Source organism: Oncorhynchus mykiss, chromosome 15 (genome assembly GCF_013265735.2).
Source record: "Oncorhynchus mykiss isolate Arlee chromosome 15, USDA_OmykA_1.1, whole genome shotgun sequence".
Lineage (NCBI taxonomy): Eukaryota > Metazoa > Chordata > Actinopteri > Salmoniformes > Salmonidae > Oncorhynchus > Oncorhynchus mykiss.
Genome location: NC_048579.1, coordinates 8,515,103 through 8,540,682, shown reverse-complemented (window position 1 = coordinate 8,540,682; position 25,580 = coordinate 8,515,103). Strand labels below are relative to the sequence as shown.

The 25,580-nt window shown below is 48.8% G+C and overlaps 1 protein-coding gene across 4 annotated transcripts in view; it reads left to right on the top strand.

Moving 5' to 3' along the window:
- Nucleotides 1–4,642: 4,642 nt before the first annotated feature.
- Nucleotides 4,643–25,580, top strand: part of LOC110489553 (rho guanine nucleotide exchange factor 4) — a 77,241-nt gene continuing 56,303 nt past the window's right edge. Inside the window, exons 1-3 of one of the 4 annotated variants that reach the window (XM_036945714.1) lie at nucleotides 4,643–9,599; nucleotides 17,270–17,542; nucleotides 18,231–18,360. In XM_036945714.1, the coding sequence (XP_036801609.1) occupies nucleotides 4,830–9,599; nucleotides 17,270–17,542; nucleotides 18,231–18,360 (5,173 nt within the window). In that variant the 5' untranslated portion in view covers nucleotides 4,643–4,829. Of the gene's footprint in view, nucleotides 9,600–17,269; nucleotides 17,543–18,230; nucleotides 18,361–24,788; nucleotides 25,288–25,580 lie in introns of those variants that run through there. The other 3 variants (XM_036945713.1, XM_036945712.1, XM_021562278.2) reach the window with 3 other exon arrangements.

Below are 25,580 nucleotides of genomic sequence, written 5' to 3'. Positions count from 1 at the left end.
GGAGTGTATGTCATCGTGTGTTCCATTGCGCGTGAGGGGCCATGGGAGCAGTGCTCAGCTGGGTTATTGCAAGCCTCTACACTGTGGTGGTGGAAACAGCTGTGATTGTGGGACTTGGCAGCGTAAGTTACAGCGCAGGAAAACTTTCTGTTGAGCCATATCTTCAGCCACATCTTCAGCCATATCTTCAGCCTTTATCTTCAGCCATATCTTCAGCCATATTTTCAGCCTTTATCTTCAGCCTTATCTTCAGCCTTAGCTTCAGCCAAAGCTTCAGCCAAAGCTTCAGCCATATCTTCAGCCATATCTTCAGCCTTATCTTCAGCCTTATCTTCAGCCTTATTTTCAGCCTTTACCTTCAGCCTTATTTTCAGCCTTATCTTCAGCCATATCTTCAGCCATATCTTCAGCCATATTTTCAGCCATATCTTCAGCCTTCTCTTCAGCCATATCTTCAGCCATATCTTCAGCCATATCTTCAGCCTTCTCTTCAGCCACATCTTCAGCCTTACCTTCAGCCTTACCTTCAGCCTGATCTTCAACCTTATCTTCAGCCTTAATTTCAGCCATATCTTCACCCATATCTTCAGCCTGATTTTCAGCCTGAACTTCAGCCATATCTTCAGCCATATCTTCAGCCTGATTTTCAGCCTGATTTTCAGCTTGATCTTCAGCCTGATCTTCAGCCATATCTTCAGACTTATCTTTAGCGTGTGTGTGACATTAGCAATGGCTTCATCTTGATAACTACATAACTTTTCACGGAGAAAGTGATTGTCTTTTTTTTACGTAAAGTGTGTTTGCGCAGTATGCTTGTAGAATGTAAATGTACATTGAATGAGAAGGGGTTTGCGAGAGAGAGAGAGAGCGCCTACACAGCCGTGTTTTCAAACCTTTAATATGGATGTGTAGTGGCTTCTGTAGTAATAGTTACACTACATGGCCAAAAGTATGTGGACACCCCTTCAAATTAGTGGATCTGGCTATTTTAGCCACACCCGTTGCTGGCAGGTGTATAAAAATCAAACACACAGCCACGCAATCTCCATATTCAAACATTGGCAGTAGAATGGCCACCGTCGTAAGATGCCACCTTTCAAACATGTCAGTTGGTCAAGTTTCTGCCCTGCTAGAGCTGCCCTGGACAACCCCGGTCAGCTGTACGTTTTGATATTATGAGGTGGAAACGTCTAAGAGCAACAATGACTCAGCAGCGAAGTGGTAGGCCACACAAGCTCACACAATAGGACCATGAGTGCTGAAGCACGTAGCGCGTAAATCGTCTGTCCTCGGTTGCAACACTCACTACCGAGTTCCAAACTGCCAATGTCAGCACAATAACTGTTCGTTGGGAGCTTCATGAAATGGGTTTCCATGGCCGAGCAGCCATAGACAAGCCTTTCACGGAACCCAAACCGGCTGCGCGCGTGCGCCATAGTGCATAAATTAATTTAAATGTGATCACAACACGTAGGTTAAAATCAAAATAAACTCTGAACTAATTGTATTAATTTGGGGACAGGTCGAAAAGCATTAAACATTTATGGCGATTTAGCTAATTAGCTTGCTGTTGCTAGCTAATTTGTCCTGGGATATAAACATTGAGTTGTTATTTTACCTGAAATGCACAAGGTCCTCTACTCCGCCAATTAATCCACACATAAAACGGTCAACTGAATCGTTTCTAGTCATCTCTCTTCCTTTCAGGATTTTTCTTCTCTTGACTTTTTATTGTGATTGGCAACTTTCATAAATTAGGTGCATTACTGCCACTGACCTCGTTCATCTTTCAGTCACCAACGTGGGTATAACCAATGAGGAGATGGCATGTGGGTACCTGCTTCTATAAACCAATTAGGAGATGGGAGAGGCAGGACTTGCAGTGCGATCCTCATCAGAAATAGAACTGATTGTGATTCTACTTTAGCCCTGGGCAACGCAGATGATTGTTGACGCGCGCACGAGCAGTGTGGGTGCAATAATTTAATAACAGATTTCTAAATTTATTTTGCAATGCTCGCGCACGCGACGAGAGCAGTGTGGTCAGCCTGTGGGATCACCATGTGCAATGCCGAGCGTCAGTTAGAGTGGTGTAAAGCTTCCACCATTGGACTGGAGCAGTGGAAACGCATTCTCTGGAGTGATGAATAATGCTTCACCATCTGGCAGTCTGATGGACGAATCTTGGTTTGGCGGATGCCAAGAGAACGCTACCTGCCCGAATGCATAGTGCCAACTGTAAAACTTGGAGGAGGAGGAATAATGGTCTGGGGCTGTTTTTCATGGTTTGGGCTAGGCCCCTCAGGCTAGGCCCCCACAATGACAATCTAGACAATTCTGTGCTTCCAACTTTGTGGCAACAGTTTGAGGAAGGCCCTTTCCTGTTTCAGCATTGCAATGCTGCTGTGCACAAAGTGAGGTCCATACACAAATGTTTTTTTGAGATGGGTGTGGAAGATCTTGACTGCTTGCACAGAGCCCTGACCTCAACCCCATTGATCACCTTTGGGATGAATTTGAACACCTATTGTGAGCCAGGCCTAATCGCCCAACATCAGTGCCCGACCTCACTAATGCTGTGGCTGAATGGAAGCAAGTCCCCGCAGCAATGTTCCAACATCTAGTGGAAAGCCTTTCCAGAAGAGAGGAGGCTGTTATAGTAGCCAAGGGGGGAACGACTCCATATTAATGCCCATGATTTTGAAATGAGATGTTCGTCTAACAGGTATCCACATACTTTTGTCCACGTAGTGTATGCAGATAGATCCATTATTTGTCCTCTGCCAGATTTTCGCAGGTTGAGGAGATGTTTTGACAGTAATTAGAGAGAAACATGTTGTTCCTTTTCATGCCAGGCTCCTCGTCAACTGTACCTTCCCAGCGCCTGACGTTATTTCTTTCTCTGATTTACTGAATGCATCGGGGCCTGACGTTCTATCTCTCTAATCTGCTGATGGCATCGGGGCCTGACGTTATACCTCTCTGATTTACTGAATGCACCGGGGCCTGACGTTCTATCTCTCTAATCTGCTGATGGCATCGGGGCCTGACGTTATACCTCTCTGATTTACTGAATGCACCGCGGCCTGACGTTATACCTCTCTGATTTACTGAATGCACCGGGGCCTGACGCTATATCTCTCTCTGATTTACTGAATGTACTGTGTTGTATGTAGAGTTATCTGAGCCTCTACAAGATCATCTTATTGCTATCAGACTCTTAGCAGTGTTAAGTTACTAGCGGAAAGCCTATCTCTCTTCTTTTTCTCTCTCTGCAGACCCAGGAAGCTCTAGAGGACTCGGAGGGACTGCAGAACACAGAGGGATTACAATTAGAGGTGGAGGAGGGGGATTTGGGACCCGGCGACCCCCAAGACTGGAGCCAGGACGAGGCGAGGAAGTGGAGCGGTGGTGGGAGTGACATCACCTTGTCGGAGGAGTACTTTGACTCGTGTTCATGGAACAGTGACACGTTGTGTGACACGCTGTCGGACCTGAGCGCGGACAGCAGCGAGGACTCTCTGTCTGCCATACTGGGGGTGGAGGACATACGCACGGGATGGAAGAACAACAGCTACCACACCGCAGGGCACTGTAGAGCCAGACACACAGCAGAGAAGAGCCAGCACAACCACAGCACAGAGAACACAGAGACTCACGTATGCAGACCCAGCACAGAGAAACAGCCCAGCACAGATACAGCACAGAGTCAGCCTTGCAACACAGAGATAACAAACACATACGTAAACACAGAGAAATACAGTGTTGAGATTCATAACCAACAACACAGCACAGAGAAACTCACAGGGAAGAAGCAACACAAACACAGCACAGAGAAACTCACAGAGAAGAAGCAACACAAACACAGCACAGAGACAGAACCCCAGCGTAGCACAGAGAAACTCACAGAGAAGAAGCAACACAAACACAGCACAGAGACAGAAACCCAGCATAGCACAGAGAAACACATCACAGAGACAGATACCCAGCATAGCACAGAGAAACATATCACAGAGACAGATACCCAAAATAGCACAGAGAAACACAGCACAGAGACAGATACCCAGCATAGCACAGAGAAACACAGCACAGTGGTTCATGTCACTCAAATCACCGGTCATCAGAAAACACTAATACACCAGACAGAGTCCCACAGACAAAATTGCCCAGCCGGACACCAGCTCGACATCTCACAAAGCACAGAAACGTTTACACAGAGAAACAGCACAGAGACACAAACGCAGAGCAGCACAGAGAAATGGTGCACAGTGTTAGCCAACACAGGTAGAACAGGGAAAGAGAGCACAGGGTTAGCCAACACAGGGATATGTAATCAACATAGCATATATATATCCCATATAGATCTGCTGTCCACTCTGCACAGTGTAGAGAAACAGAATTCACAAATACACAGCAGTCACCTGGAGCAGGTAAGTCTTGCCAGCCAGAATACGTGTAGTACCAACAGACAGGTGAAACACAACCAGCACATTGTAGAGACACACTGCATAGACACACACAACACAACAGAGACACACTGCATAGACACACACAACACAACAGACACACACTGCATAGACACACACAACACAACAGACACACACTGCATAGACACACACAACACAGCCAAACCAGACACACACTGCAGACTCACACACAACACAGCCAAACCAGACACATACTGCAGACTCACACACAACACAGCCAAACCAGACACACACCGCAGACTCACACACAACACAGCCAAATCAGACACATACTGTGAAATTATTGCAGAGCCCAGTACTGACACACAGTGTACAGAAACACACACCACAGACACAATCTGTATGGACACACAATGCACAGAGAGGAGTAGTCCACCCACCACAGAGGCAGATAGGAATAGTCCACCCACCACAGAGAGGAGTCCACCTACCTCAGAGACAGAGAGGAGTAGTCCACCCACCACAGAGGCAGAGAGGAGTAGTCCACCCACCTCAGAGACAGAGAGTAGTCCACCCACCACAGAGAGGAGGAGTCCACCCACCACAGAGGCAGAGAGGAGTAGTCCACCCACCACAGAGGCAGAGAGGACTAGTCCACCCACCACAGAGGCAGAGAGGACTAGTCCACCCACCACAGAGGCAGAGAGGACTAGTCCACCCACCACAGAGACAGAGAGGAGTAGTCCACCCACCACAGAGGCAGAGAGGACTAGTCCACCCACCACAGAGAGGAGTAGTCCACCCACCACAGTGAAATACAACCCAGCACCACACAGTTTAGAAACCACAGGGAAGGTCCATTCAGCCAGTCCATGTGTGGGTATCCCCAACGGACCTGTCACAAAGACCCAGCCTCAGGCCTTCCTCAGTGCTACAAAGACTCACGTTGAGGCATGTGGATCATGTGCCCACTGCCAGGAAGAGCACAAGGTGTGTGTCACAACCAGAAACTCAGCAGAGCCACCTGAACCGTCGGGGACAGAGGAGACAGTGAATGGGTTCTGTTCAATCAGGTCGTCCGTGGGGGCTGGAAATCCTTTTGAGGTGGGACTTCCTGTAGAGGTGGGACTTCCTCCCTTGATAGACACCCGTGGGCCCATACCTCTTTCCAACATCCTGTCACCTGATCTGTCTCTCTCACCATCGCAAAACAGGAAGGGGATCAACCAATTGGAATCACAGTTAGCCTCACCGGTCCCAGCTCCTGGGCTGGGCATTGAAGGAATGATACGAACACAGAGCGTTAGTTCACGACCACTGAAGAAGGATGCCGTTCAAACCCAGGGCCTAATCCCTGAGCTCCAGGACCAGTCGGGCTCCAGCACAGAGACACCCAGGGACAGTGAGCCCTCACCTGGGGAGATTACGAGGGATGAGGGCTGGCTGGGGGAAGGTTATACCTCCGTAGAGCTCCAGCCTGCTTCTGCTCATCCCCAGTCTGACGCTGTGGGGTGGAGTGAGGAATGCCTGCCCACCCACCCACGCTCCCTCCCCCACATAGACTGGCCGCCTCCCTCTGACAGGTCAGGATCAGAAGACTCAGAACACTCACAGCTGTTATCAAAGACCTCGACTAGAGAGGACAGGACAGGACCAACCCATTCCCTGCCCGTGGTGAGAGAGGAGGAGGAGGAGGAGGAGAAAGAAGAAGATTGTCATGTTTACAGTCAACAGGAACAGGCAGTAGAAAGCACATCCTGCCCTGAATCAGCACAGCCAAACACTGTTAAAAGAGCAGAGTTCTCTGACCATAGAGACACCGACTCTGACCATGTTGGGCTGTCAAGCACAGAGGAGACGGAGGATGCTATATTCCCCTACAGTCCTACAGGAGCCTTCGTAGAGATCACTAGTGATCTGTATGTTGATCTCTGCACACAGGGTGTTTCTAGTGACATAGGCCAAGGGTCAAACCAACCTACAGAGACTGAGCCTCTTCAGGGAGACAGCACAGAACCACCTGCCTTAGATCAGGAGACTGTACCACTGAGTAGGATAGAGATAACTGTGGGAGCAGACTTTTCTGTTACCATAGGAACAGACTCTCCTGTTATCGTGGGAACAGACTCTCCTGTTATCGTGGGAACAGACTCTCCTGTTATTGTGGGAACAGACTCTCCTGTTATTGTGGGAACAGACTCTCCTGTTATTGTGGGAACAGACTCTCCTGTTACCGTGGGAACAGACTCTCCTGTTATCGTGGGAACAGACTCTCCTGTTACCGTGGGAACAGACTCTCCTGTGTGTAAAGAACAGGTCCATAGCCGCCGGGATCACCTAGAGATCCACCACAGGATCCCTGAGCCTCCCTCTCCCTGCCCTGTGCCACCCTCAATCATTTCTCTGTCCTCCCTCTCTGACTCCAACAACCACACCAAGGCCAGTGAAAGGTTGTGGTCAGGGTCTCTCTGTATGAGGGGCCAGATGTCAGAGCAGTGGTCCTCTGAGGTAGAGATAAAGGTAGCCCACCAGAGCAGGTCAAAGGAGTGTGGGGATAAAACTGATGGGGAGTCCCCTTCCCTGACTGAGCCCGCAACGTTAACCTCAAAATTCCTGGGGGAGACCAATGACACCCTGGACAGCGCTCTTGAAGACCCCCCTGAGGATTCTGAGAAGTTCCTGTCCCTCGTGGACTACCACCCTTGCTGGTGCAGTGATGACTCAGCCGTGTCCTGGCTGGAGGATGAGTATCTCTTCAGCCTGGCTGAGGTGGAAGAGCTGGAGAGGCTTCAGAGAGAGGGTTACAGAGACGCCCCTAATCAGAACCATACAGACTGGAGAGGAGACATCTCTAACCATACAGACACTACAGACTGGAGAGGAGACATCTCTAACCATACAGACACTACAGACTGGAGAGGAGACATCTCTAACCATACAGACACTACAGACTGGAGAGGAGACATCTCTAACCATACAGACACTACAGACTGGAGAGGAGACATCTCTAACCATACAGACACTACAGAGTGTAGGGAGGCTAATTGTGCTGCAAACAGTACAACAGGCCTCTCTGAACCCTTATCTTCCTACCTGGAGACCAGAAGCCTGCTATTGGACAGTGCGGAGAAGGAGAAGGGCCAGCAGCCCATTCCCCACCAATCCCCCAAGCCTCCCTGGGACAGAGACAGACAGGAGTGTAGCAACTCACCTGAGACTTTAGGATTAGAGGACAGTTGGTTTACTGAGGAGGACAGCTCATACAGATCCTACCTCCAGACCAGCTCTCACCCTACCCTCCTGCAGCAGGATCGTGAGGTGAGAATCGTGAGGTACCCCTATCCCGGCGTCAGTCTCAACCTGCTCTCCCTTACTAGCCTGGAAACCATCCTAGAGGCTGATCCCGACCACTCCCTGGACAACTCTGGGACAGTGGAAGATGAGACTGGGGATGAGGAGGGAGATAAGGAGTGGAGAAAGATTGTTAGGATAAGGCCCACTGAGGAGGACAGAGGCACCGTTCTTCTGTCTGGTGACATCATCATATCCTATGTGCCCACTTTCAGCACGTCGTCGTGTCGCCCTGAGGACTTGTCCAGTATCGAGTCGTCAGAGCACCAGCTGGTCTTGTCGACCTTTGACCCTGATGACCCCAGGGTCATGACCTTACCACACGACAGGGACGCCTCGGGCAGCGAGAGATGCTCCAGTCCCACCCCCACCTCTGTGTCCTACGATTTTGACACCACCAGCACTAACAGTGAGGAGACGGAAGAGTCCATCATGCCTGTCTCGGGGGGGAACGCTAACCTCCACAAACCCATGAAGAGCAAGTCTAAAGGAGGCCGGTCGGGGAGCACCAAGAGCTCCAAGTTCTCTGTCTTCTCCAAGATGCCTTCCTTCAGGAAGAAGAACAGTCTGAAGAACTCCAAGGTGGACAGCTCGCCCCGGGACTCACCCGACCTGGGCCTGGGAAGGGAGCTGGGGGGAGACGCCTCAGACAACGACAGTGTCTTTTTGACGGCCCAGCAGGCCTTCTCCTCTGGTCCGGTGGGTTGCTACGAGACAGAAGAGGAGGACTACAGCTTCTTCCCCTCCACGCCTCGCACCCGCCACGTCCGCCTGCTCTTCAGGGAGGGGTCCAGCAGCCCAGACACCCCTCTGACCTCCCAGCCCGGAGGTCTCAGACACAACCAGACTGGGGCCCCCGAGGGCCTGCACGGCTACAAGAGGAGCAAGAGCTCTGACAGCCTCAACCTCCGCATGCGCTTCGCCCAGGCCCACAAGTCCCTATCCGGCCTGTTTGAGTCTCGCTCCATGGATAAGGAGAACGAGGAGGAACAGGGGAGCGTTGATACAGGGAGTGAAGGGAAGGTGGGGCGAGCCAAACAGTCCTGGAGGAGGCTGAGGGCCAAAGAGGCTGAGCTGGTGAGGAGTACCCTGTCTGTCCCGGTCGGGAATGGGGTCGCGGGAGAGGACGGTGGGGGTTTGAGGATGCCCAGACAGATCCACAGTGACTATGCATCCCGCTCGGCCTCAGGCTTAGTGCTCAGTGTCCCTGGGTCCCCCTCTTCTCTCAGGGCTCTGAATCTCACCGACCACTTCACCAAGAGGGGCCTGCAGGACAGTCAAAGAAGGTCCGGGGCCTACACCCCACAGGGCTGCAAGTTGGATGGCGAGAGGAGGGAAGGGAAAGTCCCGCCCAAAGACCTGTCAATCAACTTCTCAGACTCCGGACCGCCGTACTCGCAAGACTCTGAGGCTCCGCCCGCAAATGAATCCAGCGCCCTGTCGCCCATGAGCCCCGCCTCCCTGGCTGCATTAGCCAATCAGCTGTCCTGGTCCCCAGGGGGAGGCTATGAGAGCACCATTTCTAGCATGGTAGCTATACCAGACACCCCAGTGAGACCCATGAGCCCCAAGCCCCACAGCCCCAGACCTGCTGCCCAGCACAGGTCTATCTGTCACCCCCCCACTGTCTCTGCCCGGGCCTCAGTCCTGTCCCTGCTCCTCATGGGCCAGTCTGCCAGTGTAGAGGGCCTGTCTGACCCGCCAGAGAAGCCCAAGACCCTGAAGCCCCGAGCTGGGCCGTTAGACTCCTCCTCCCTCAGTCCATTGGAGGAAAGAGAAGTGGACAGTCTGCTTACACCTATGTTCTTCAAACAGCTTGAGGTAAGGCACAGCTATTGGATAACAAAGCCTTATCATTTGTCTGATTGCATGTGTTTTGTTAAGCTGATTCTCTATGGCAGGCAGGGATGGCCTTGTGTGTAACTGAAATAACTGACAATAACTGAGAATAACAACTGGTAATAACTGAAAACAACTGAAAACAACTGAAAATATTGAAATAACTGTCAAAACTGATAACTGATATAACTGATAATAACTCATAACTCATATAACTGATAATAACGGGTATAGTGATACAACCAGAAATAACGGGAATAACCTATATTCGCCAATAATAACTGATATGCCTGCTAATGACTGATGCGTCAGTTGGATCGGTTATTATCAGTTGTATCGGTTATTATCAGTTATTATCAGTTATTTCAGCTAACTGATAACTGATATTATTGATATTACCGAAATAACTGATATTAACTGGAATAATGAAAATAACTTAAACCTGATAATAACTCACACAACTGAAATAACTGATCACTGAAAATAACTGAAATAAAGCATAATAACCAATGATAATTGATAACTGAAAATAACTGATATGACCGATAATAGCCGATATAACTGATAATAACTAATATTAACTGATATTACTGATATTACTGAAATAACTGGTAGAGATACTCTGAATGATCGGCTATGAAAAGCCAACTGACATTTACTCCTGAGGTGCTGACCTGTTGCACCCTCTACAACCACTGTGATTATTATTATTTGACCCTGCTAGTCATCTATGAACATTTGAACATCTTGGCCATGTTCTGTTACAATATCCACCCGGCACAGCCAGAAGAGGACTGGCCACCCCTCCCTCATAGCCTGGTTCCTCTCTAGGTTTCTTCCTAGGTGCTGGCCTTTCTAGGGAGTTTTTCTTAACCACCGTGCTTCTACACCTGCATTGCTTGCTGTTTGGGGTTTTAGGCTGGTATTCTGTACAGCACTTTGTGACATCAGCTGATGTAAGAAGGGCGTTATAAGTAAATTTGATTGAAATTTGATTGATATAACTGATATTACTGAATTATAACCGATAATAACCAATTAAAGGCCCTCCCGGATGGCGCAGTGGTCTAAGGCACTGCATCGCAGTGCTAGTTGTGCCAATAGAGATTCTGGGTTCGAGCCCAGGCTCTGTCTCAGCCGGCCGCGAACGGGAGGTCCATGGTTTGACCCACAATTGGCCCAGCGTCGTCCGGGTTAGGGAGGGTTTGGCCGGCAGGGATATCCTTGTCTCATCGCTCACTAGCGACTCCTGTGTCGGGCTGGGGGCAGTGCACGCTGACCAGGTCGCCAGGTGTACGGTGTTTCCTCTGACACATTGGTGCGGCTTGCTTCCGGGTTGGATGTGCATTGTGTCAAGAAGCAGTGCGGCTAGGTTGAGTTGTGTTTCGGAGAACGCATGTCTCTCGACCTGCGCCTCTCCCAACTGCGACTTGGCCAAGATAAAGCAAAGCAGTGTGACACAAACAACAACACAGAGTTACACATGGAAGAAACAAACGTACAGTCAGTAACACATTAGAAAGTCTGTATACAGTGTTTGCAAATGTAGTAGATTAGGGAGGAAAGGCTTTGAATAGGCCGTAGTGGGGAAATAATTACAATTTCGCATTAATACTGGAGTGATAGATGTGCAGAAGATGATGTGTAAGTAGAGATACTGGGGTGCAAAGGAGCAAAAAAACAAAAAACAACAACATGGGGATGAGGTAGTTGGGTGGGCTATTTACAGATGGGCTGTGTACAGGTGCAGTGATCGGTAAGCTACTCTGACAGCTGATGCTTAGAGTTAGTGAGGGAGATATTAGCTTCAGTGATTTTTGCAATTCGTTCCAGTCAATGGCAGCAGAGAACTGGAAGGAAAGGCGGCCAAAGGAAGTGTTGGCTTTGGGGATGACCAGTGAATTATACCAGCTGGAGCACGTGCTACGGGTGGGTGTTGCTATGGTGACCAGTGAGCTGAGATAAGGCAGGGCTTTACCTAGCAAAGACTTATAGATGACCTGGAGCCAGTGGGTTTTGCGACGAATATGTAGCGAGGGCCAGCCAACGAGAGCATACAGGTCGCAGTGGTAGGTAGTATGTGGGGCTTTGGTGACAAATCGGGATGCCACTGTGATAGTCTTCATTCAATTTGCTGAGTAGAGTGTTGGAGGCTATTTTGTAAATGACATCGCCAAAGTCGAGGATCGGTAGGATAGTCAGTTTTACGAGGGTATGTTTGGCAGCATGAGTGAAGAAGGCTTTGTTGTGAAATAGGAAGCCGTTTTTAGATTTAATTTTGGATTCTGGAAGGAGAGTTTACAGTCTAACCAGACACCTAGGTATTTGTAGTTGTCCACATATTCTAAGTCGGAACCGTACAGAGTAGTAATGCTGGACGGCTGGGCAGGTGTGGGCAGCGATCAGTTGAAGAGCATGCATTTAGTTTTTTCTGTATTTAAGAGCAGTTGGAGGCCACGGGAAGGAGTATTGTATGGCATTGAAGCTTGTTTGGAAGGTTGTTAGCATTTTGTCCAAAGAAGGGCCAGATGTATACAGAATGGTGTCGTCTGCGTAGAGGTGGATCAGAGAATCACCAGCAGCAAGAGCGACATTGATAAATACAGAGAAAAGAGTAGCCCCGAGAATTGAACCCTGTGGTACCACCATAGAGACTGCCAGAGGTCCGGACAACAGGCGCTCTGATTTGACACACTGAACTCTATCTGAGAAGTAGTTGGTGAACCAGGCAAGGCAGTCATTTGAGAAACCAAGGCTGTTGAGTCTGCCAATAAGAATGTGGTGATTGACAGAGTCGAAAGCCTTGGCCAGGTCGATGAAGATGGCTTGCCTTTATCGATGGCGGTTATGATATCGTTTAGGACCTTGAGCGTGGCTGAGGTGCACCCATGACTAGCTCGGAAACCAGATTGCATAGTGGAGAAGGTACGATGGGATTCGAAATGGTCGGTGGTCTGTTTGTTAACTTGACTTTCAAAGATTTTAGAAAGGCAGGGCAGGATGTATATAAGTTTATAACAGTTTGGGTCTTGAGTGTCTCCCCCTTTGAAGAGGGGGATGACCGCGGCAGCTTTCCAATTTTTAGGGATCTCTAACGATACGAACGTGAGGTTGAACAGGCCAGTAATAGGGGTTGCAACAATTTCGGCAGATAATTTTAGAAAGAGAGGGTCCAGATTGTCTAGCCCAGATGATTTGTAGGGATCCAGATTTTGCAGCTCTTTCAGAACATCAGCTTTCTGGATTTGGGTGAAGTAGAAGCGGGGGGGGGGGGGGGGGGGGGGGGGGGGGGGGGCTTGGGCAAGTTGCTGCGGGGGGAGCAGAGCTGTTGGGTAGGGGTAGCCAGGTGGAAAACATGGCCAGACGTAGAAAAATGCTTATTGAAATTCTTGATATCATAGATTTATCGGTGGTGACAGTGTTTCCTAGCCTCAGTGTAGTGGGCAGCTGGGAAGAGGTGCTCTTATTCTCCATGGACTTTAAAGTGTCCCAAAACCTTTTGGAACTACTGCTTCAGGATGCAAACTTCTGTTTGATTAAGCTGGCCTTTGCTTTCCTAACTGACTGAGTATATTGGTTCCTAACTTCCCTGAAAAGTTGCATATCGCGGGGGCTATTTGATGCTAATGCAGTACGACACAGGATGTTTTGTCTAGGTCAAAGGCAGTCAGGTCTGGAGTGAACCAAGGGCCAGTCAGGTCTGTTCTTCTTAGTTTTTTGAATGGGGCATGCTTATTTAAGATGGTGAGGAAAGCACTTTAAAAGAACAACCAGACATCATCTACTGATGTGATGAGGTCAATATCCTTCCATAATACCAGGGCCAGGTTGATTAGAAAGGCCTGCTCACTGAATTTTTTTAGGGAGCGTTTGACAGTGATGAGTGTTGGTCATTTGACCGTGGACCCATTATGAACGCAGGCAATGAGGCAGTGATCGCTGAGATCTTGGTTGAAGACAGCAGAGGTGTATTTAGAGGGCAGGTCAGGATGAAATCTATGAGGGTGATGACCTGACTGTCAGTTTAACATCATGATAGAATGACCTGACTGTCAGTTTAACATCATGATAGAATGACCTGACTGTCAGTTTAACATCATGATAGAATGACCTGACTGTCAGTTTAACATCATGATAGAATGACCTGACTGTCAGTTTAATATCATGATAGAATGACCTGACTGTCAGTTTAACATCATGATAGAATGACCTGACTGTCAGTTTAACATCATGATAGAATGACCTGACTGTCAGTTTAATATCATGATAGAATGACCTGACTGTCAGTTTAACATCATGATAGAATGACCTGACTGTCAGTTTAACATCATGATAGAATAACCTGACTGTCAGTTTAACATCATGATTCAGCAGCCATGTTAACCCCTGCTCCATCAAGAGGATGAGGGAAGGCCAGGCAAGGTGCACTATGGGATAAAGTGTTGACTGTCTTTAGTTAGTCTTCTCCCGTCCCGTCCCGTCCCACCTGCTCTGAAACAGCCCAGCAGCCTTACACAGCAGACAGCTGGTAGGGGGCCGGTGTGTTCAAGCCCCCCCTAGTGGAGTTTGCAGGAAGCACCCAGCAGTGATCCAGGCGTGTTTTGTCTAGATGGGAAGCAGCCAGGGCCGGACTACTGCATTTGGGGCCCCGGGCCTCCTACCTCCAGGGGGCTCCCCCAAACTGCTAACTTGCTGTATTTCAACACATTTTGACATGGGGCAGAGAGAAAGAAAATGGCATAATGTTATTCTACACATTTTGTCATGAGGCTGGGAGAAAGTGTTCCTGTTTTAAAGCTAGTTTCCTTCAATTCGACACATTTTGCTATGGGGCAGAGAGAAAAATTGCCTGTTTGATGTCATGGGGGGTTTTAGGGCAGCAGATAGCCTTGAGGTTAGGGTGGTGGGCCTGTAACCGAAAGGTTGCTGGTTCGAATACCGTAGCCAACAAGGTGGGGGAAAAAAAACGTGTCACTGTGTTTGATCAATGCACTTAACTGTAATTGCTTAAGGGGTTCTGTACAATGGTGACCCACTCCCTGTGGGTGTTTCAGGGGTTCTGTACAATGGTGACCCACTCCCTGTGGGTGTTTCAAGGGTTCTGTACAATGGTGACCCACTCCCTGTGGGTGTTTCAGGGGTTCTGTACAATGGTGACACTCTTCCTGTGGGTGTTTCAGGGGTTCTGTACAATGGTGCCCCACTCCCTGTGGGTGTTTCAGGGGTTCTGTACAATGGTGACCCACTCCCTGTGGGTGTTTCAGGGGTTCTGTACAATGGTGACCCACTCCCTGTGGGTGTTTCAGGGGTTCTGTACAATGGTGACCCACTCCCTGTGGGTGTTTCAGGGGTTCTGTACAATGGTGACCCACTCCCTGTGGGTGTTTCAGGGGTTCTGTACAATGGTGACCCACTCCCTGTGGGTGTTTCAGGGGTTCTGTACAATGTTGACCCACTCCCTGTGGGTGTTTCAGGGGTTCTGTACAATGGTGACCCACTCCCTGTGGGTGTTTCAGGGGTTCTGTACAATGGTGACCCACTCCCTGTGGGTGTTTCAGGGGTTCTGTACAATGGTGACTCACTCCATGTGGGTGTTTCAGGGGTTCTGTACAATGGTGACCCACTCCCTGTGGGTGTTTCAGGGGTTCTGTACAATGGTGACCCACTCCCTGTGGGTGTTTCAGGGGTTCTGTACAATGGTGACACTCTTCCTGTGGGTGTTTCAGGGGTTCTGTACAATGGTGCCCCACTCCCTGTGGGTGTTTCAGGGGTTCTGTACAATGGTGACCCACTCCCTGTGGGTGTTTCAGGGGTTCTGTACAATGGTGACCCACTCCCTGTGGGTGTTTCAGGGGTTCTGTACAATGGTGACCCACTCCCTGTGGGTGTTTCAGGGGTTCTGTACAATGGTGACCCACTCCCTGTGGGTGTTTCAGGGGTTCTGTACAATGGTGACCCACTCCCTGTGGGTGTTTCAGGGGTTCTGTACAATGGTGACCCACTCCCTGTGGGTGTTTCAGGGGTTCTGTACAATGGTGACCCACTCCCTGTGGGTGTTTCAGGGGTTCTGTACAATGGTGACCCACTCCCTGTGGGTGTTTCAGGGGTTCTGTACAATGGTGACCCACACCCTGTGGGTGTTTCAGGGGTTCTGTACAATGGTGACCCACTCCATGTGGGTGTTTCAGGGGTTCTGTACAATGGTGACCCACTCCCTGTGGGTGTTTCAGGGGAAGTTGTGATGAGCAAAAAACATTTCCATTACACTCTTGTGCGTAGCAGGACACATCTAAATACTCTCCAAATGATTATCATTGGTTTTTAAAGGTTATGTTATTAGGTTATGGTTAGGATAATTAGGTTATGGTTAGGATAATTAGGTTAAGGTTAGGATAATTAGGTTAAGGTTAGGATAATTAGGTTAAGGTTAGGATATTTAGGTTAAGGTTAGGATAATTAGGTTATGGTTAGGATAATTAGGTTAAGGTTAGGATAATTAGGTTAAGGTTAGGATACTTAGGTTATGGTTAGGATAATTAGGTTAAGGTTAGGATAATTAGGTTATGGTTAGGATAATTAGGTTATGGTTAGGATAAGTAGGTTAAGGTTAGGATAATTAGGTTAAGGTTAGGATAATTAGGTTAAGGTTAGGATAATCAGGTTAAGGTTAGGATAATTAGGTTAAGGTTAGGATAATTAGGTTAAGGTTAGGATAATTAGGTTAAGGTTAGGATAATTAGGTTAAGTTTAGGATAATTAGGTTATGGTTGGGATAATGGTTAATTAGGTTATGGTTAGGATAATTAGGTTAAGGTTAGAAAAAGGGGTTAGCAAAAAGGCAAACATTATTCAAACATTTAACTTTTGACTTCACTTTGACATTAGCTGCATCCCTTCTAACCATGACCAAGCAGGCAGGGACACAGAAGCTAAACTAAACCATCCCATCTAACCATGACCAAGCAGGCAGGGACACAGAAGCTAAACTAAACCATCCCTTCTAACCATGACCAAGCAGGCAGGGACACAGAAGCTAAACTAAACCATCCTTTCTAACCATGACCAAGCAGACAGAGATACAGAGGCTAAACTAAACCATCCCTTCTAACCATGACCAGGCAGACAGGGATACAGAGGCTAAACTAAACCATCCCTTCTAACCATGACCAAGCAGACATGGATACAGTGGCTAAACTAAACCATCCCTTCTAACCATGACCAGGCAGACAGGGATACAGTGGCTAAACTAAACCATCCCTTCTAACCATGACCAAGCAGACATGGATACAGTGGCTAAACTAAACCATCCCTTCTAACCATGACCAGGCAGACAGGGATACAGAGGCTAAACTAAACCATCCCTTCTAACCATGACCAGGCAGACAGGGATACAGAGGCTAAACTAAATCATGATTAAATAGTATATTAAATAGTATTTAGTATTTATGACCACAGGAAATAGTCAGTGGGAACTACCTTACCTGTCAAGTGCATCAGTTACACCAATCAAGACCATTTCATTCACCTGTTCCATCATAGTGATCAACACTACATAACAACTGTTTATGATCATGTATCAGTAAGAATAGTATGCTGTCATGTACACAGATAGATGCCATATTGTTGCTAACCAGTTGACTATGCACCCAAAGACCAGTCAGGATGAATGTAGACCCTGCAGCCAGACAGGAGGAGGAGGGAAGAGGCTATCAGAGCTGAAGACTCCTGGGCCTTCACCGGATACTACTGCCTTAGCCCTCAGACCACCACAAGGCCACAGGCCGGACAGGGATCCGAGACGCCACCGCTGCTGCTCAGATGACCTGTGGATCGAAGAGGAAACAAGACGGAAGCGGAAGCTGGCCCGAGTGATGAGGGGAAGCCTGGGACAACTCAACACACACTGTCCTGAAGAGCTCGACAAAGTAAGACGCCACCATGCTTACCCGTGCAAAACAACTTACAGTCTAGGGAGAATGATCTCTCCTCCTCCTCTTCCTCCTCCTTCCTCCTCTTCATCTACGTACTGTCCCGAGGATGGTTCTCTCCTCCTTGCTCCTCTTCATCTATGTACTGTCCCGAGGATGGTGCTCTCCTCATCCTCCTCCTTCCTCCTCTTCATCTACGTACTGTCCCGAGGATGGTTCTCTCCTTCTCCTCCTTGCTCCTCTTCATCTACGTACTGTCCCGAGGATGGTTCTCTCCTCCTCCTCCTTCCTCCTCTTCATCTGTGTACTGTCTGAGGATGGTTCCCTCCTCCGTCTCTTCTATCCTTCGTCAGGAGTCTTGACATCTTTCCTTTGTTACATTTTTTTCCCCCTTCCATTTCAGTTTTTTTGGATGTCTTTCTCGCTCGCTCCTGTTTCCGTACCAGTCTTCTCTCTCTCAGCTCCTACTGTTAACCTGCATGCACCTTCAGCTCAATCCGTTCAGGAAAATCCCTTCATTATTGTTGGTCTATCACATGATATAGTACATGTATATTCAGGATTTAAACTAAGAAAAGGCAGGGTCTTAACATTTAAAGTGAGCATTATACTAACTGTAGACTTCTAGGTATGTAGGCCTAGGCATTGTTGGATCCCCAGCTTTGATTTTGCCTCTTCCCCACAGTCGCATGCTTCAGTGTCCCTGTCGACCATGGAGGCATTCTCTGGGATGATCCTGAAGTCCCACTGCTTCTCCCAGAGCACCCCCATCGGTCTGGACTGTCTGGGCTGGAGACGACGCATCTCCTACCCCTGTGAGTAGCTCCTACCTACCTCCTCCTCCTAACCCTGAGAGTATCTCCTACCTCCTCCTCCTCCTAACCCTGAGAGTATCTCCTACCTCCTCCTCGTCCTAACCCTGAGAGTAGCCCCTTCTCCTCGTCCTAACCCTGAGAGTAGCTCCTCCTCCTCCTAACCCTGAGAGTAGCTCCTACCTCCTCCTAACCCTGACAGTATCTCCTACCTCCTCCTAACCCTAACAGTATCTCCTACCTCCTCCTAACCCTGAGAGTAGCTCCTCCTCCTCCTAACCCTGAGAGTAGCTCCTCCTCCTCCTAACCCTGAGAGTAGCTCCTCCCTCCTCCTCCTCCTAACCCTGAGAGTAGCTCCTCCCTCCTCCTCCTCCTAACCCTGAGTACTACATACTGCTGGCTCTCTCACTCGCTATGCCAAGGTTGGGTCCAATACTCTACAATGTCTTTCTCTCTCACTCGCTATGCCAAGGTTGGTTCCAATACTCTACAATGTTTTTCTCTCTCACTCGCTATGCCAAGGTTGGTTCCAATACTCTATAATGTCTTTCTCTCTCACTCGCTATGCCAAGGTTGGTTCCAATACTCTATAATGTCTTTCTCTCTCACTCGCTATGCCAAGGTTGGTTCCAATACTCTATAATGTATTTTTCTCTCACTCGCTATGCCAAGGTTGGTTCCAATACTCTACAATGTCTTTCTTTCTTTTATCATGATGACCACCTATTTACTAGATTATAGGTCCCCTGGCCCCCCACCCCTGGCCCCCCACCCCTCGGCCCCCACCCCTGGCCCCCACCCCTGTCTCAGACTCCAACTCCATTCCCTGGATGTAATTCTGTTTGAGGGACTTACTGTATATATCATTTAGTTCCATGTTTAAAATCATGTCCTCACCAAATCCTGGATTAGCCTGCGGGCATCATGCCACGCACTGCAGCAACATCTGTTGTGAAACAACGACTTTATTCTGAAGCTAGGTGTAACACTACTCTGAGCCAATTACAATTATTACCGTTTTGGCATGGACAGAGTGTTGTAGTACTGCCTGTCACCAGCAGGGGGAGCCACATCCTCTGCACGTCAGTGGTCCCACAGTTTATTGGTGCTTGGAAAGGCATTGTGCTATTCACATTAACAGACCGTGGAGGAGAGCCAGTGACGTCATCAGTTTTAAATCCAGGTCAATGACCTTTTGAGAATATATAAACGCTGTGTTTCTATGGTGATTAGTCTCTGGAAGATATGCTGGTATCTCCAGATGGATCCTCTTTGAATTTAGTGGATTTTTTATTTTTTTTAGTAGTCCTGTTCAAAATCCAGCCGTCACTTTTTAGTGGGAGAACACAGAGTTCTCCTCGAGGGTGTTTGTCGTGTGTGTCTCGGTGTGTGTGTCAGATTGTCTGTCTGGCTCTGCTCTTTGTCTGAGAAGCCTGTAGGAAATAGAATATGGTAGGAGAGAATGGTTTAGGAAAATATCCTTTATTTATTATCTACAGAGTTTTAGCTTTCTTTTAGGACCATTTTGATAAAAGCGAGCGATATAGGTGCCAGACTCCTTTTTTCTATTGCTCGGACTGTGAGAGGGTCTCCAGGGTAACCTATCATACTGCTGAGTGGGTGGACATTAGGTAGTGCTGAAATGACCCTGTTCATTCTGATGTCATTGGGTGGGCGCACGCACACACGCACACACACACACACACACACACACACACACACACACACACACACGCGCGCAGAAGCATTGCCCCTCAAAGTGAGGTCAGTGTTCTTGCACCAGATGCCTTCCTTGTAATTTGATTAATTTTTAGTTAATTGAATTGAAAGGCCAATCAAAAGACAAGTGTAGTGTCAACCTCTTTAGCTGACTGGCTAAAGGGCGGTGCACCATAGAATGACTAGAACGGGCATCCCCATTGAAGTCAGTAGGTTGATGATGGGCAGTGGTATTTCTGTGGTACACACCATGCAGTGAGCTAAGCCACTTTTCACCTTCCAACACCATACTCATCTGTATTCATCATAGCCCATGAAAGGATGTTTTCAAACTGACACTACATATCGGTGACACACCGGTAGGTTACAGATGGTTAGTTATTGGTTTATACATACAAACAATATGTAACTTAAGCCTCCTTATCAGTTGGTCTCCAGTCTTTAGGTCCATCCAGTATATCTGGGGGAGGGAGGGAGGGAGAGAGGGAGGGAGAGAGGGAGGGAGGGAGGGAGGGAGGGAGGGAGAGAGGGAGGGAGGGAGGGAGAGGCAGGGGGGAGGGAGGGGGAGGGAGAGGCGGGGGGGGGAGGGAGAGGCAGGGGGGGAGGGAGGGGGAGGGAGAGGCAGGGGGGGAGGGAGGGAGAGGGAGAGGGAGAGGGAGAGGCAGGGGGGGAGGGAGGGAGGAGGGGGGGAGGGAGAGGCAGGGGGGGAGGGAGGGAGGGGAGGGGGAGGGAGAGAGAGAGGGAGAGAGAGAGGGAGAGGCAGGGGGGAGGGAGGGAGGGAGGGAGGGAGGGAGGGGCAGGGAGGGAGGGAGGGAGAGGGAGAGGGAGAGGGAGAGAGGGAGGGAGAGAGGGAGGGAGAGAGGGAGGGAGGGAGAGGCAGGGGGGGAGGGAGGGAGGGGGAGGGAGAGGCAGGGGGGGGGGAGGGAGGGGGAGGGAGAGGCAGGGGGGGGGGGAGGGAGGGGGAGGGAGAGGCAGGGGGGAGGGAGGGGAGTGGGAGGGGGGGAGGGAGAGGCAGGGGGGGAGGGAGGGGGGGGAGAGAGAGATAGAGAGGGAGGGAGGGAGAGAGGGAAGGAAGGAGGGAGGGAGGGAGGGAGGAAGGAAGAGAGAGAGGGAGGAAGAGAGAGAGGGAGGAAGAGAGAGAGGGAGGAAGAGAGAGAGGGAGGAAGAGAGAGAGAGAGGGGGGGAGGGAGAGAGAGGGGGAGGGAGTGAGGGAGATCTTCCCTCCAATCTAAACTTTACTGGCCTTGTGTCTGAAGACTCCAGTGGCTCTGTCTGCCTGGTCTTCTCACTTCTAACCCACCTTACTGTTACTGTGTGTGTGTGTGTGTGTGTGTGTGTGTGGGTCAGAAGTGCGTGTGTGCATGCGGGGGTGTGTATCTTCATCAGGACCAACAGCCTTTCCTTTACCAGGTGGTACAGCAGAACCACCATGTATCTCTGTGTCCTATGAGACAGCAGAACCACCATGTATCTCTGTATCCTATGAGACAGCAGAACCACCATGTATCTCTGTGTCCTATGAGACAGCAGAACCACCATGTATCTCTGTGTCCTATGAGACAGCAGAACCACCATGTCTCTCTGTATCCGATGAGACAGTAGAACCACCATGTATCTCTGTGTCCTATGAGACAGCAGAACCACCATGTCTCTCTGTATCCTATGAGACAACAGAACCATCATGTCTCTCTGTGTCCTATGAGACCGAGACAGCAGAACCACCATGTCTCTCTGTATCCTATGAGACAGAGACAGCAGAACCACCATGTATCTCTGTGTCCTATGAGACAGAGACAGCAGAAATGTCTACTTCCGTGTGTTCTGAGTGAATATGACCTTTACGGAGAAATCCGGAACCTTCTCCCTCATGTCTACTTCCCTGTGCTCTGAGTGAATATGTCCTTTATGGAGAAATCCGGAACCTTCTCCCTCATCTCGTTCCCTGTGCTCTGAGTGAATATGTCCTTTATGGAGAAATCCGGAACCTTCTCCCTCATGAGTGAAAACAAAACATTTATTTTAGTTTGAATAATTTTGTACATGTATTGTAGCCAACCAGACAGCGATATATCTTCATGTGTTGATCTAACTTGGGTATGGGATATGAATATAGGATGTGAATATGGGATATGAGTATGGGATATGGATAAGCGGACATGACTGTAGTACAGTGGAGGCTCCTCAGAGGAGGAAGGGGAGGACCATCCTCCTCAGTGAATTAATTTTTTTTAGTTTTTTTTTTAAATTAAAACATTAAAGTTATCTATTTAGGTAAAAGTATGCTAAATATACTCATGTCATCAAATAATTTATTAAAACATACTGTTTTGCAATGAAGGTCTACAGTAGCCTCAACAGCACCTCTGTAGGGTAGCACCATGGTGTAGCCGTAGGGCAGATAGTTTCCGTCCTCCTCTGGGCACATTGACTTCAATACAAAACCCAGGAGGCTCATGATTCTCACCCCCTTCCATAGACTTAGACAGTAATTATGACAACTTCCAGAGGACATTTTCCAACCTATCAGAGCTCTTGCAGCAAGAACTGACATGTTGTCCACCCAATCAAAGGATCAGAGAATTATCAAGTACTGAAAGCATAAGCTACAGCTAGCTAGCGCTGCAGTGTATAAAATGTGGTGAGTAGTTGACTCAAAGAGAGAGAAAGACAATAGTCAAAATGAAAGAGAAGCAAGAAAGAGAGAGATTTGCTTTTTTTTCACTTTCAGTTTAACTTACTTAGCTAGCAAATGCAGCTAGCTAGGTTAGCCCACTCAAACAACCTGTGCAAACAGAGGGATGCTATGTTAGCTAGCTGGCTATGGCTATCCAACACAACACTGGAACTCTTCCGAGTCAAGGTAAGTTTTTGTTTTTACTCATTTATTGCCACCTGGGCCCACTGGTGTAAGTGCTAACCTGCTTACTGACTGTACACTGTAATGTTACTGCATGATTGTAGCGGGTTTACTAATGCATTAGTTATATTAGCTGTGTTGACTATGATGTTACTTTACACTGTAGGCTGTGTGTAGCGGTTATGATATGGTTAGGCTTGGAATGTTTTTTTAGCCCGGTCACACACAGCTGATGTGTTGTCCATGGAAGTCCACAAGCGAATGGAAAAGGTGAGAGGAGGAGAGAAGGAATACAACGTGGCTGCTATGAAAGTGAACTGTGTTCATGCGTGATCAGTGGTGCATTCATTCCGTGGATTCTGTTGAAAAAAGGTTTCTTACCGAAAGCAAACGGGGATAAACATACCTGATTTTGTCCAATAGAAACTCTCGTTTGCAACTGTTGGACTAATGATTACACACTGGATCACCGAGATTCAGGCATGAGTGTGCAAGGTGGTATTGAACGTGACTTTGTCTGTCACCTCAACTTTTTCTCTCTTGCACCTACATTGTAAACTTTCATTCATAGGCGAGGTTGTAGCAACCTCCTGATGGTTATAGGGGAAATTAGAGTATCATGTAGTAGCCTTAACTTATCAATGTTACATTGTGCTGGGGGAATGGAATATGAATGACAGTCATCCAATAACCTGTAACAGAAATAAGGACATGCTCATAATGGTTTTGTTTTTTTAAAGGTCCTCCCTCATCTTATACAGCACCATCTGCCACGTCTGTAGTGTATTTAGGGCCTAGAGAGCATAGACTGACACAAACACTCTTCTTCTGGTTACATGTGTTGTGTACATCTTTGCAAAGTTATAATCAGAGCTGTTGGATTGTACAGATAGAGTATATCTCAGTAGGAGTACATGGTGTTTATAATGTTTACAGTAATATAGAGCAGTGGATCAGGTAAGCCCCTCACTTTCATTTCCTCTCTTTCTCAATCTTCCTCCCTCCCTCTCTACCTCCCTCCCTCCCTCTCTCATTCCATCCCCCCTCCTGTCTACCTCCCTCCCTCCGTCTCTCCTTCCATCCCTCATTCTGTCTCTACCTCCCTCCCTCCCTCTCTCCTTCCATCCCTCATTCTCTCTCTACCTCCTTCCATCCCTCCCTCCCTCCCTCCCTATCTCTCTCTTTCTCAAGGCATTAATAGGAATGCTTGTAACTGTTTAAGCTGATGATTCTGCACTCCCTGCCCTGTCAGAGGCAGGAAATCACATCTCCCAAAGCCTCTCCTCTCTGACAGGTTCAAATGCATTGGGAGCTTTAGCCATGACTGCCAGGTTTCAACAGCCTGACTTTCTATTGACAATACACACACGCATGTGCACGCACACACACACACACACACACACACACACCATATAACAACAGCAATGCTTTAGAAACAGCAGAGGACAGGAGAGGGGAGAGGGCAGGGGTTAGACAGGGGGAGGAGGGGGGATATTTTCAGTCCCACCATAATAGCACTGCACCAAGATATTACAGAGCGATCAGCCATCAGCTGCAGCCAGGCAAGTCACACTGCAGAGCCACAGAACCCACCTAGTGGAGCCCCACTGGGGGGGTGTGTGTGTCTGTGTGTGTGAGCGAGGAAGGGAGAGAGTGAAAGGGAGAGTGAGTGAGGGAGGGCGAGCGAGAGAGGGTGAGCGAGAGAGAGGGGGAGAGAGGGAGAGGGAGAGAGAGAGAGAGAGAGAGGGAGAGGGAGAGGGAGAGGGAGGGAGAGGGAGAGGGAGAGGGAGAGGGAGAGGGAGAGGGAGAGAGAGGGAGGGAGGGAGGGAGGGAGAGAGAGAGAGAGAGATATGAGACGCAGCAGCCGTTGAGTGCAGAGCCGAGCCAGAGAGAGGAGCAACAGCCGAGACTGGAAGCACTCACTGACTGACTGGAGCTTACTGACACACAGAGCTGGAGCTGTACGGTCCAGGTAGAGGCTACAGCATTCGTACGTATCTACTTACCCAGATTGACCTTCCTCTGACTGGGGGAAACACCTACCTTGACCACCACCACTACCAGGATCTGTGTTCGGGGGGCTGTTCTGATGCGGACCCAGCAGAGCTCTGAGGGGCCCGTGCCCGGGGACAGCAGTGGCAGCACCAGCTCTGGACTCTCCCCTGGATCTCCTGGTTCGGACTCGGACAGCGGTACCCCCACCGAGGGAGGTGGAAGAGGAGGAGTAGGAGGAGGGATGGGGGAAAAATGGGGAGCAGGCGGCGGAGGAGGAGGAGGCATGGGGAGCCTAGGAGGTACTCTCAGAGGGGTCCTCTCACATTATTGGAGCCTGGAGAGCCTCCACTCCACCACTGGTAAGGGGGCACCTACCTCACACCTGTAGGTGACCTGTTAGTCATTCAGAGTGTGATGGTTGCCAAAGTGTTGTGCTGAAGTCATTCTGTTGTCTGTCTGTCTGTCTGTCTGTCTGGACCTGTGGATCAGCTGTCAATGATGCAATACAGGCCATGTTATTGTTGTCTTGGCATTAGTAAATATACTCTAGTTTAGGACATTGAATTCATCTCTCATTGACTCAGAGGATGTATTGAGTTCACCTTTCATTGACTCAGATAGAGGATGTATTGAGTTCACCTCTCATTGACTC